The sequence below is a fragment of the Cololabis saira genome, chromosome 12 (assembly GCF_033807715.1).
Source record: "Cololabis saira isolate AMF1-May2022 chromosome 12, fColSai1.1, whole genome shotgun sequence".
Taxonomy (NCBI): Eukaryota; Metazoa; Chordata; class Actinopteri; order Beloniformes; family Belonidae; genus Cololabis; species Cololabis saira.
The window spans coordinates 39,804,046-39,817,700 of record NC_084598.1 but is presented as its reverse complement, the minus strand read 5'-3'; the positions used below and the strand labels follow the sequence as shown (position 1 = coordinate 39,817,700).

The window sequence follows — 13,655 nt, the reverse complement described above, 5'->3', positions numbered from 1 at the left end:
AAGGGAGAAAGGAAGGAAGGAAGGGAGAAAAGAGGAAGGGAGAAGGAAGGAGAGAGCAGGAGGAAAAAAGGGAGGAGAATTAGGTCATTTTGACCCGAAGACAGCACAAGGATTAACGTGACACATCATGCTAACATGCATCGGTGCGTCCGTAATGCCATACTAAACAGTATACTCAAAAAGTATACTTAAGTTCGGCACACTTTTGTGTAAATATCAATTAAGTGCATTAATTCGGACGTACTACTCAGAGCCACACGGCACTTCCTGCCGTTGGGAGGGGGAGTTGTTACCATAGGGTAACTCGCTGATTCTTTTCGTCGGACTCTGTTGAAGGCGGAAGTAATCGCCGAAACATGTCAGGCGTTTAAAAACCTAAATATTCTTGTCCGACGAAAAGAATCAGCAAGTTAAATCTTTATTATTGCTCTGTGAAGGTTCCTCAGACGCTGAAAAGAGAGCGACTTCTTCCTCCCTGTAGATCCCATCCGTCATTCCCCTCCATTACTCCTTGCATATGCGCGTTCCTCCCTCTCTTCCCGTCACCCATCCATCCTAACATTTACTCCTCTGCAGGGTCCGACACGGCTCAGGGATCCAGTTCACCGGGATCAAACAATCTCCCTGATGTGCAGTTAGCTGGGAAATGACGCATGTTGAGAGAGAGGGAGAGGGAGAGAGAGAGGGCATCTCTACTCAAATACATTCTGAGATTATTAGGGCCCGAGCACCGACAGTGCGAAGGCCCTATTGTATCCGTAGGAATTGTTCTCGTTCTCGATATCCTCGTTTTTGTTTTTCTTCTGACGAAAGGAGGGCCTTTTTGCCCCCCTAAACGTGCCCCAAAAGTCACCAAATTTTGCACACAAGCCAGGCCTGGCGAAAAAATTTTATATTTAATGGTTTGCATTAATGGGCGTGGCCTAATGGCTCAACAGCGCCCCCTAGAAAACTTCGTGCCTCAAGCCCCACGATACGGTTTGACGTACATGCACGAAAGTCGGTACACACCTGTATCATGTCGCAACTTAAAGAAAAGTCTCTTGGCGCCATGGCCCAAACCGAAATGGAAGTTGGCCATTTTGAATTAATCGTGTAATTTTGGCCCAATTTATGCCATTTCTTCGGCCGTTAATGCGGCCCGAACCGTAACGTGCACCCAGGTGTGTTATTCATCAAAATGTGCGTCTCCATCCTGCAACGATGCGCATTACTTTTCTCAGTCAAAAGCGTTACTATGGCGACGATAGACGCCAAAAAGCACGTCCCCCCTTCATCTGATTGGTCCATATTTGATAGTTCCTACTTTCTGCCATAACTTTTGAATGGTTTGACATAAAGAGTCGTGGGTGGTGTCATCGGACTTAGTTTTGAGTCCTTCACCTTAATTGGTGCAAATTAGCCCCGCCCCTTCTTCTGATTGGTCGATATGTGATAGTTCCTATTTTCTGCCATAATTTTTTAATGGTTTCACACAAAGAGTCATGGGTGGTTTCATCTGACTTAGTTTTGAGTCCTTGACCTTTAATGGTGAAAATTGCACGTGCGATGGCCCGTTCATCGCTGCTTGCAGCTTTAATTAGGGCCCGAGCACTTGCAGTGCGAAGGCCCTATTGTATCTGTAGGAATTTTTTTTCTTTTTTCTTCTGACGAAAGGAGGGCCTTTTTGCCCCCCTAAACGTCCCCAAAAAGTCACCAAATTTTGCATGCAAGTCAGGCCTGGCGAAAAATTTGATATTTAATGGTTTGCATTAATGGGCGTGGCCTAATGGCTCAACAGCGCCCCTAGAAAACTTTGTGCCTCAAGCCCCACAATACGGTTTGTCGTACATGCACGAAAATCGGTACACACCTGTATCATGTTACAACTTAAAGAAAAGTCTCTTGGGGTCATGCCCGAAAACGAACAGGATGTCGGCCATTTTGAATTAAACGTGTCATTTTGGCGAAATGTATGCCATTCCTTTGGCAGTTAATTCAGCCCGAACCGTAACGTGCACCCAGGTGTGTTATACATAAAAATGTGCGTCTCCATCGTGCGACACCACGCATTACTTTTCTCTTTCAAAAGCGTTACCGTGGAGACGCTAAACGCCAAAAAGCGCGCCCACCCTTCATCTGATTGGTTCAGACAGAAAAAACTTTGAGCCTCAAGCCCCATAATACGGTTTGACGTACATGAACGAAAATCGGTACACACCTGTATCATGTCGCAACTAAAAGAAAAGTCTCTTGGCGCCATGGCCGAAACCGAACAGGAAGTCGGCCATTTTGAACATTCTGAATTAATCGCGTAATTTTGGAGCAATATATGCCATTCCTTCGAGAGTTAATTCAGCCCGAACCGTATCGTGAACCCAGATGTGTTATACATCAAAATGTGCGTCTCCATCCTGCGACTACACGCATTACTTTTCTCTTTCAAAAGTGTTACCGTGGCGACGCTAGACGCCAACAAGCGCACCCCCCCTTCATCTGATTGGTCCATATTTGATAGTTCCCCAAAAGGCACCAAATTTTGCATGCAAGGCAGGCCTGGCAATAAATTTGATATTTCATGGTTTGCATTAATGGGCGTGGCAAAATGGCTCAACAGCGCCCCCCGGAAAACTTTGTGCCTCAAGCCCCACAATACGGTTCGACGTACATGCACGAAAATCGCTACACACCTGTATCATGGCACAACTTAAAGAAAAGTCTCTTGGAGCCATGGCCGAAACCGAACAGGAAGTCGGCCATTTTGAATAAATTGTGTCATTTTGGCAAAATTTATGCCATTCCTTCGGCAGTTAATTCAGCCCGAACCGTAACGTGCACCCAGGTGTGTTATACATCAAAATGTGCGTCTACATCCTGCGACACCACGCATTACTTTTCTCTTTCAAAAGTGTTACCGTGGCGACGCTAGACGCCAAAAGGCGCGCCCCCCCTTCATGTGATTGGTCCATATTTGATAGTTCTCCAAAAGTCACCAAATTTTGCATGCAAGCCAGACTTGGCGATAAATTTGATATTTCATGGTTTGCATTAATGGGCGTGGCCTAACGGCTCAACAGCGCCCCCTAGAATACTTTTCTCTGCCATAACTTTTGAATGGTTTGACATAGGAAGTTGTGGGTGGTGTCATGGGACTCTGTAATGAGTCCTTAAGCTTCGTTGGCCTTAATTACCCCCGCCCCTTCTTCTGATTGGTTGTCCCGATTTTCTGCTATAACATTGGAATGGTTTGACATAGAGAGTCCTGGGTGGTGTCATCAGATTCTTTATGGAGTCCTTGACCTTCATTGGCCAGAATTAGCCCCGCCTCTTCTTCTGATTGGTTGTCCCTTTTCTCTGCCATAACTTTTGAATGGTTTGACATAGGAAGTCGTGGGTGCTGTCATTTCTGATATGCTTATGGGGGGCGGTGGCCGTGAGTGCGAGGGCCCGTTCATCGCTGCTTGCAGCTTTAATTTTTATTATTATTCTGAGATCCAGATTACTTTTATCGCGGCGTCTGCATGAATCCTCTGCGGGCTCCCGTGTGGAGAGCAGGGGCCCTGACGGCGATGAGGAGGCCAGTGTTTCCTGGTTACTGCGTCGTCGTGGTTTCACCTTCATCATTCATGACTGTGTGACGTTTTGTCCCCCAACCACCACCGATCTGAGTGTATGTCTCTGCCCGAACAGGATCGTGTGTCTGCTGAACGACGCCACCGGCTACAGGGTGCAGGAGGCCCAGGTGGAGGTGTGTGTGCGGGACTGCGTCAACGACTACCGGGCGCTGTCGCCGCGGCCCTTCACCTTCGTGGTGAGTACTGGAAGTAAAGGAGTCCGCAGGGAGATGTTTTTGTCTTATAACAATGATATTTACTGGTTTTGTAACTTTTTTAACCTAAATGACGTTCCGCATACAATGCAGTTGTGACATGAATACTATATTAATCTCAGATGGAAACTCAGATGTGTCTCAGATGTAAGTCGCTTTGGATAAAATAATGCACTTTACATTACTGAAAATCTCAAAGTGCTACAGTTTTTTTTTTTTTTTAATATATATTTTTATCCCGATTTTTTTTTTTCTTCTCCATTTTATCACCCAGTGCTCCTACCTAAGTGACAGTCCTGGGAATTGCTCCCTCTACCAAGTTTCCTTCTGCTACAGTTTGATAATTAAAAGGAAACAAAAATAATAAAATCAAGATAACAGATTAAAGAGATAAAAAGTCAAGACATGGCAGAAAAGAGAATAAAACAATTAAAAACAGCAACTAGGGAAAAAAAAACAACAGCATTGTTTAGTGATAAAATGCTTTGCTAAAAAGAAAGGTTTTTAGTCCTCTAATACTGTCCTACTGATGAGCTGAATGAATGAATGAATGAATGAATGAATGAATGAATGAATGAATGCATTCCCTTGACCTCCGTGTTGCTGTACATGTGTTTAGTTGTTGCAGTCCACTTTATTTTTATGAGCACGTGTTCCTGTGTTGGCTACAAGATTGCCACGCTACAGCTTCCGCTCCTCAAGGAATATAATTCATTTCCTTTATGAGCTTAAATCAATCAATAAATCGATCCATCTTTACTTGTATAGCCCTTTTAAAACAACCACTGTTGGACAAAGTGCTTTACAGTTAAAATCAAATTAAAACATGGACAACAAATATAATCACAAGACGCAGATGAGACTTAGAACGATGAACACATTCCAGGGAAGAGAAATAAAAGTATAAAATAAATAAATACATGCACATCTGAACAAGTTTGTCTTTATTTATTTTGATTTAACTTTTATTTCAGGAGGTAAGTCAGCTGAGAACAGTTTACAACGACGACCTGGTCAAGAGGCAGCAGAGAGTCAAGCACAGTGAAACAAACAATTAAAAAATGATATATAAAAAACACACAACACATAAAAAAATAATACTTTGGTTAAGTCAGAAAACACTAAGGTGAAATCTTCTAGTATGAATTTGTGTTCAACTTTTTAACGTGTCTGTTTGTCATTAATGAATTACATGACACTATTTTGTTACAAGTTGGCTCAAGGTTGCAACAAAGGAGGAAGCCCACACAGACATGAATTTAACCGTTTATTTTCCCATAAACCAAATGAATATAAGGTTTAACACAAAACCTAAGCAAAAGTGTGGAGATCAGTAGCATCAGTAGTGTCATGCGTGTGTGGATGAGTGTGAGGTGTGCAGTGTGTAAATGAAAATACTCAAAAGATAAAGTAAGTGGGAACTGGCGGCCATCTTTAATACAGGTGAGCCAGGCTGCACAGGTGTGCCTCATCAGCACTGACGACCCTCCACCTACAGGCAGAAAACACAGTCAGTACTCAAACCCACACTAGAGGGCATCGCCAGGGTCGTCACAACTTAATGAAGTCAGTTATTTACTCTTCTTTCTGGCGGAGGTTTTTGCGCCTCCGGCGGACGTTTTTCTCCCTCTGGCGGAGGTTTTTCTACCCCTGGTGGACGTTTCTGTCCCTCTGGCGGAGGCTTTTGCGCCTCTGGCGGAAGTTTTTGTACCCCTAGCGGAGGGTTTTGTCCCTCTGGCGGAGGTTTTTGTCCCTCCTGCAGAGGGTTTTTTCCCCTCTGGCGGAGGTTTTTGTCCCTCCTGCAGAGGGTTTTTCCCCTCTGGCGGAGGTTTTTGTGCCCCTGGCGGAGGTTTTTGTCCCTCTGGCAGACGTTTTTGTACCTCTGGCGGACGTTTTTGCACCTCTGGCGGACGTTTTTGCACCTCTGGCGGACGTTTTTGTCCCTCTGGCGGACGTTTTTGTCCCTCTGGCGGACGTTTTTGTCCCTCTGGCGGACGTTTTTGCGCCTCTGGCGGACGTTTTTGCGCCTCTGGCGGACGTTTTTGCGCCTGTGGCCGACGTTTTTGCACCTCTGGCGGACGTTTTTGCGCCTCCGGCGGACGTTTTTGCGCCTCCGGCGGACGTTTTTGCGCCCCTGGCGGACGTTTTTGCGCCTCCGGCGGAGGTTATTTGCGCCTCCAGGCGGAGGTTTTTGCGCCTCCAGGCGGAGGTTTTTGCGCCTCCAGGCGGAAGTTTTTGTACCCCTGGCGGACGGTTTTTGTCCCTTTGGTTGAGGGTTTCTGTGTTTGAGAGGAAGACCATCAGCTCATTTAACACGTCAACCAGCTGACCTGACTGTGTTTCTCCTCCCGCCCGGTCCAGACGCCGTACTTCACCCGCATCCAGCCGTCTCAGGGGCCCATCTCGGGCGGGACCCGGGTCACCATCGAGGGCAGCTACCTGAACGCCGGCAGCTACGTGTCCGTCAGCATCGGCTCGCAGTCCTGCCACTTCAAAAGGTAAACGCGCCGGCGCCCGCCTCTGCCAGGTTTTTCAGACGCCGTTAAAACGGGACGTAGATGGAGATCCGGTTTAGAGAAGAACAAAAAAATCCATAATTAACATTAAAGGTAATGATGTAGTAAATATAAATATGGCTTTAAATAGGGTGTAAGGGGAAAAAAAAGCCACCTAAAATATGTGCATAAATAAGGATTCACTGTTTGAAGATTTGTTCATATGAACTACAAAGATGTCATTATCATAAAGATATTACACGCACATGTAAGCATGTAATCAGTGTGTCAGGTTGGGGTGTGTGTGTGTGTGTGTGTGTGTGTGTGTGTGTGTGTGTGTGTGTGTGTGTGTGTGTGTGTGTGTGTGTGTGTGTGTGTGTGTGTGAGCTTGCTGCTTGCAGACATGCAGCATCTCTTTGTACCAACTCAAACGGCTCTCTCCTAATCTACTGCGTGGAAAAAACCTCCAAACTCTCACCGCAGTTGCTTGCATGTCAAATGCGTGGATTAGCCCCCCCCCCCGGGCTAATCTCCGTTGAGGCGAGTGTACACGGGCTTTGATGTCCCGGCAGTGATTCCTCCTCCCGGTAATCCCACAGACTCCCACTCCACAACAACGCTCCCCTCACCTCGGCTCCGTCTCTATCTGTCACGCCCCTGAACCACCGACTCCGTGTTTGTCGTCGTCCCGCAAACATCGCCGCGGCGCCCGTGTTTTCTGAATGCGGTTGCCATGGCGACGGGCCGATGGGACACGTGTGTGGAGTGTGGAGATGGAAGATGATCTATCACACTTTCTCCTTCTCCGTGTGACTGCCGTAGTATCCAGAGATGCCACGTAGCAGTACGTCTAATGGTGCTTTTATACTAGCACCTACTCAGCGCGTCTCGCCTCGGCCTCGTTGCTTTTTAGACACCCAGATGAGAAGTAGGAGGTTGGAGCGAAGCTGCTGTGACGTATTTGATTGTGTGATCTAAACGGAGAAGGCAACAACACTAAAGATGTAGAACCTGGAGGAGATGATGTATGTGCTGCTGGTCTGTGACTTGTGTCCGATATCAAGTTAAAAGATCAGAGTGAAAGAAGCTTCAAGTGGTTTGTTTGTCTCGGCGCTGCTGAAAAGTCAGCTGGGAAGATCTGGTCGTTCCTTATCGCCCGTCTAGATCCCTTTTTGATTCTCTCCTCAGCACCAGGTTTATGAACATCTGCACCTCAGAGTTGGATCACCAAACAGATTTCTGCTGCCGTTGCTGGTTGAATAAAATGAACAAGAAGCCGCGAGTCGCTCTTTCGCTGATTTCGTCCTCTGGACTGCCCCTTGACCAATAGGTGGCGTGTAGTGTGATGACGTCAGATGCAGCCCGACTGAAGGCTGAATTATGGTTCTGCTTTAAATCAACGCAGAGCCTACGCCGTAGGGTACGCGGCTACGCGGGAGTCTCTCCATAGCCTACGCCGTAGCCTGACGTGTATGGAGCCAAATCAAGGCCAAAAGTTTTGCTAATTTGAAAATAAAATTTGAACCTGAAAATGATTTTTTAAAGTTTACATTTTTTTCATGAGTGACAGCATAAGAGAGAAGGCGACGGACGTTCCTCAGTCATGTTTCCTTCAGGAAACGTAGGTTGCAGAAGTTATCAGTAGAAGTATGATTCAACACTGTATATACACTATATTCACGTGATTGGCAGTGGAAAAAAACAGATACTAGTGACACATTTCTGTTTAAAAAGCTGTTTTAGACCGTACTTGGCACCAATCGCGGTATAAAAGCAATAAACTATGCCAGACTGTACAGTTCAACAGCCCTTACTTTAAAGTTTGACATTTCCCACTTCCACATACTACCAAGTACGGTCTAAAACAGCTTTTTAAACAGAAATGTGTCACTAATATCAGTTTTTTCCACTGCCAATCATGTGAATATGGTGTATATACAGTGTTGAATCATACTTCTACTGATAACTTCTGCAACCTACGTTTCCTGAAGGCAACATGACTGAGGAACGTCCCCCGCCTTCTCTGTTCTGCTGTCACTCATGATGCCACGCCCCTCTCAGTTGATGCCACGCCCCTCTGAGTTGATGCCACGCCCCTCTCAGTTGATGCCACGCCCCCCACGCCAGATCAGGGCCAAAAGTCTGAAACTGAAAAAAAAAATTGAAACTGAAAAAAAAAGATTTGAAACTGGAAAAAAAAAGACGTGAAACTGAAAGAAAAAGATTTGAAACTGAAATACAAAGTTCTGAAACTGAAAAAAAGATCTGATACAGAAAAAAAAATAAATTTAAACTGTAAAAAAGAATTTTCAGGTTAAAATTTTATTTTCAAATTAGCAAAACTTTTGGCCTTGATTTGGCTCCATAGACGTGCACCTCCAAAAAATGTAACGTGTGGAGGCGATGCAGACCCAACGCAGACCGAGAGGGCTGTGATTGGTTCGCTTGGTAGCAACGCAGTTCCGGTTTGTGAAGCAGTAGTGAACTTTCAACACTCTTTTCTTTGTGTGTGTGTGATTTATTTATTTATTTTTTGGGTTGTTTTGTTTTTTTTGCACAATAGTTGTCCTTATCTCTTTGATTCACTGTGACCGGAAAAGCCAGAAGCTAAACAAAGTATCAACTAGTGCTCTGGGGGGGTACTGCACCGCGGCAAAATGGAGTGACGGACAAGTCCGAAGGATTCACAACAGCGTCACGGCAACGGCGTGGCTCTGCGTTGGTTTAACGAAGAACCTTAAATCAGGCTTCAGTTGCCTAGAACCTCGGCAGACTAGTTACAGAAAAAGTATCTACTCTGCCTCCACCCCCCCTCGACCCCTAGTGGAGAAGCCAAAACCGGGGCGAGTCAAGTCGCGCTGAGTAGTTACTAGTGAAAAGCGCCATAAGAGCATGCACATGCACATGCACACACATACACGCACACAAACATCCATGCAGAATCCAGCGTGACCCAGAAAAGCAGCCACCACTCAACTGTGCTAAATACATATTAGATAACGTAGCTACCGGGGACGGTACTCAAGACTGCAATTCACAATGTTATTTTGCCTGTGGGACCTCCGAGCACGGACGTGCACACGCACTAACACGCATGCACACACATGCACACACATGCACACACATGCACATGTGCAGTCCCTCCTCTAGTTTTGTTTCACGCTCGTGCACCAATGATAATGGGCCTAAACTTCATTAAACAAGACTTTAATTCCCTGTTTTTGTTTTTCTTCTCCGCCTCTTTACACTAATCTCCCTTTTTATCTGGAAGCCCGAGCAGCCGGGGGGGGGAGGGCTCGTCTCGTCACGTTCTCTTTGGTTTTCCTTCAGTTTTTATTTCAGTTTTTTTTTCTTTTTCGTAGCAACCTCGTTTCCAAACCAGTTGGGACGCTGTAAAGTTGAGATGAAAACAGAATGCAGAGATTAGCAGATCTCACAAACCTTTTATTTCTGCAGAGGATTTCTAGGCTGGAGGATGGGGAGGATGGGGGGGGTTGTGGGAGTCTGGAGGAGCAATGGAGTACGGGACCAACCTGAAACTGGAGATCTTCAGTGACTACGTTTACATGCAGTCAAAATTTGGGTTAAGGTCAATATTCCGGTTACTGAAACATTGGGAATAATCTGTTTCCATGCGTGAGCAAACAGGGTTATCCCTGTATACATGGTAATTAATCATTTGGGATATCTGGATCAAACCAGCGACGCGTGTAGAACTTCATGACGCAATTCCCGTCATTTCTGCTTCTTCTTCCTGTATCCAAATCCAAAACAACAACAATAACAGCAACACGGCGGGTAATGAACAGCCCAGTAGAAGTCGCTTTGTATCTCGGCCCTGTAGAAGCACCGCGTCTTCCAGCGGTGCTTGATCTGGTCTGGCGTTCGTACAAACCCTGCTTCGTGCAACTTTCGCTCAGCTTTTGTAAATCTTCTATCCCCGTACTTTCTACCGTCTACAAATGCCAAAATGTTCATATCTTTCATTACATTTATGAAGTGGTTAGTCTCCTCCTGGTCTTGCGTTTCTCCGTGTTCATAAGAACTTCCTGGACTCAAAACACCAGGATTCCTTGTGAAAAGAACATGCGCAGAAAACAAATTCCTGTTCCTTTTGATGGGGAAATCCTGTTAGCTAGGAATGGGGCGATATTTTACCGTTCACGATAAACCGTCAAAAAAATTCCCCACGGTAAGAATTTGTATCTCACGGTAAAAATGATAAATTCCCGTTGATTACGTTTTTGTGTAAAGCTGATTTATGGTTCTGTGTTAAATCGACGCACAACGTAAAGAAAGAAAGAAAGAAAGAAAGAAAGAAAGAAAGAAAGAAAGAAAGAAAGAAAGAAAGAAAGAAAGAAAGAAAGAAAGAAGGAAAGAAAGAAAGAAAGAAAGAAGAAAGAAAGAAAGAAAGAAAGAAAGAAAGAAAGAAAGAAAGAAAGAAAGAAAGAAAGAAAGAAAGAAAGAAAGAAAGAAAGAAAGAAAGAAAGAAAGAAAGAAAGAAAGAAAGAAAGAAAGAAAGAAAGAAAGAAAGAAAGAAAGAAAGAAATGTTTTAGTCCATCCCTACCGTTAGGCATTTGAAGGAAGGAAGGAAGGAAGGAAGGAAGGAAGGAAGGAAGGAAGGAAGGAAGGAAGGAAGGAAGGAAGGAAGGAAGGAAGGAAGGAAGGAAGGAAGGAAGGAAGGAAGGAAGGAAGGAAGGAAGGAAGGAAGGAAGGAAGGAAGGAAGGAAGGAAGGAAGGAAGGAAGGAAGGATTTATAGTTAAAAAGGTGGAGTTGAATGGTATTTTTTCTATCGTCATTTTAATCATTATTGGGATAAATGCCAGAAATTATGGTGATACATGTTTTAGTCCATACCGCCCATCCCTACCGTTAGGCGTTAAACATGACCAAATATTCGGGTTAGAAAAGGAGTAACCCAGGGGTCATATTCGGGTTTTTAAAAACCGGAATATGAGCAAATTCCAGTTATTCAAAGGGGTTATTGGTGTTTACATGGCCGTGTGGAACCGGGTTATTGCTAATATTCCGGTTAGAAAAAGGTTGACTGCATGTAAACGTAGTCAGTGTCTCAGATGAGGCAGCTGTCAAACATGTCGTGGAAGTTCTGTGCCGGCGTCGTCCCCAGGAGAAACGGTGTGTGATCCAGAAGGCCAGCCGTCCTCTCTGGGTCCTTTCACACGGACTCGGGGAACGGGGAGGACGGCCCTGCGGTCGGCTCAATCAGATGTTGCGACCGCCGAGCCGCGCGGGACACACACGGACCCGGGACCATCTGCTCCCACCCGGACCCCGTCTTGGGCCAGGGAAGGTGTCGCGTCCTTCAGCAGGACGAAGTCAGGCCGCCTCGCGCACCGCGGCTTCTTCCCATCTGCTGAACGGCTCCTGTTTGGTTTCATTAACACAAGTTCAAGACATGCTCAGACTTCATGGCTCAGACTTCCCTGGATGTTCTGCAGCTCCGGTCCTGCATTAGTCCTCTCCCACGTCTCCAGAACCGGCCTGGTCTCCTCAGTTCAGACGTGTGGAGACTGTTGTTAATAAGACGTTGCATAAGAACCGCCCTGTCCAAACCAAAATGCCCAAAATGTCTATTTCTTTTCTTCAGTTTAAACATTCGCCATGTTTTCATCGGCCCATTGTGGATAAAAGATGTTGGTTAACCCTTGTGCTGTCTTCAGGTCAAGGGAGGAAGGAAGGGAGGGAGGAAGGAAGGAAGGGAGGGAGGAAGGAAGGAAGGGAGAAAAGAAGGAAAGAAGGGAGAAAAGAAGGAAGGGAGGGAGGAAGGAAGGAAGGAAGGAAGGAAGGAAGGAAGGAAGGAAGGAAGGAAGGAAGGAAGGAAGGAAGGGAGGGAGGGAGGAAAGAAGGAAAGAAGAGAGAAAAGAAAGAAGGAAGGAAGGGAGGAAGGAAGGAAAGAAGGGAGAAAAGAAGGAAAGAAGGGAGAAAAGAAGGAAGGGAGGGAGGAAGGAAGGAAAGAAGGTAGGAAGGAAGGAAGGAAGGAAAGAAGGAAGGGAAAAATGAAAGAAGGGAGGAAAGAAGGAAGGAAGGAAAGAAGGGAGAAACGAAGGAAGGAAGGAAAGAAGGAAGGGAAAAATGAAAGAAGGGAGGAAAGAAGGAAAGAAAGAAGGGAAAAAGAAGGAAAGAAGGAAGGAAAGGAGTAAAGGACAGGAGTAAAGAAGGAAGGGAGGGAGAAAAAAAGGAAGGGAGGGAGGAAGGAAGGAAGGGAGGGAGGAAGGAAGGAAGGAAGGAAGGAAGGAAGGAAGGAAGGGAGGGAGGGAGGAAAGAAGGAAGGAAGAGAGAAAAGAAGGAAGGAATGAAGGAAAGAAGGGAGAAACGAAGGAAGGAAGGAAAGAAGGAAGGGAAAAATGAAAGAAGGGAGGAAAGAAGGAAGGAAGGAAGGGAGAAAAGAAGGAAGGATGGAAAGAAAGAAGGGAAAAAGAAGGAAAGAAGGAAGGAAAGGATTACAGGACAGGAGTAAAGAAGGAAGGGAGGGAGAAAAGAGGAAGGGAAGAAGGAAGGAGAATGAGGTCATTTTGACCCAAAGACACATAGAGGTACAAGGGTTAATGACATTTGCAAATCATGGCCTTTTTTCTTTTTCTTGATCGTTTACAGTCCTAATTTTTGGGGAATCTGGCTTTTATGTTGTTTTCCATTTGGTACATCAAAACTTCCTGAACATCAGTGAAGAACAGAGAAAGAAGTAAAGAAGTAAAAGCGCGTGAATTCCCCCTTAAACGTGTTATTTAGTTCTTTGTGGCTGATTATTCCTTTTTCAAGAGGAATCCTCTCAATCTTGGTGATTTTCCACCGTACCCAATTCATTTGACCGTTTAGTTTTAACCGTTTAGTTTTAACCTAAAGGTTTGACTGTTTTTAATTTCATTTACACAAAAATGCAAAATTGGCTCAACTTCAGGGATAGAATTACGCTACGCCCGACCTTCATCCTTCCTTTCATTTAGTCTGTTTTAAATATCTAAATAGATGGGTTTTTTTAAATCCCTGGGAACTTGCATTTCTTCTTTTTCTGTACAATAAAGCTAGGATTTCAGAAATATCAATCGTTTGACACCGAATCGTTTTCATCGTTCACCACTAGTTTTCTCTTCCTCTCTGGTGGAACATCTCCTCTTTACAGCTTTGGCTTCGGTTCCTTACCTTCAAACGCCGGCGTGATTTAAATAAAGAGATCTTAGCGGATCTACACGGTTAATCCATCCAGCTGTTCCCGATGTCTTTGTTGATATATCTCCCCCAAACCCCCACCACGCATTCACACGCACCATGATGCATGCAGACATGAATCCAGGATGAATCTGAAGAGATGTGCACTTGTTTCTCTTAATC

General features: G+C 45.2%; 1 protein-coding gene across 3 annotated transcripts in view; it reads left to right on the top strand.

The window, feature by feature from the left end:
* Positions 1-13,655, top strand: part of plxna1a (plexin A1a) — a 444,018-nt gene that overhangs the window by 315,995 nt on the left and 114,368 nt on the right. For all 3 annotated transcript variants that reach the window (XM_061736805.1, XM_061736806.1, XM_061736804.1), the window contains exons 13-14: positions 3,670-3,790; positions 6,170-6,306. In XM_061736805.1, coding sequence (XP_061592789.1) covers positions 3,670-3,790; positions 6,170-6,306 — 258 coding nt within the window. The remainder of the gene's footprint in view (positions 1-3,669; positions 3,791-6,169; positions 6,307-13,655) is intronic.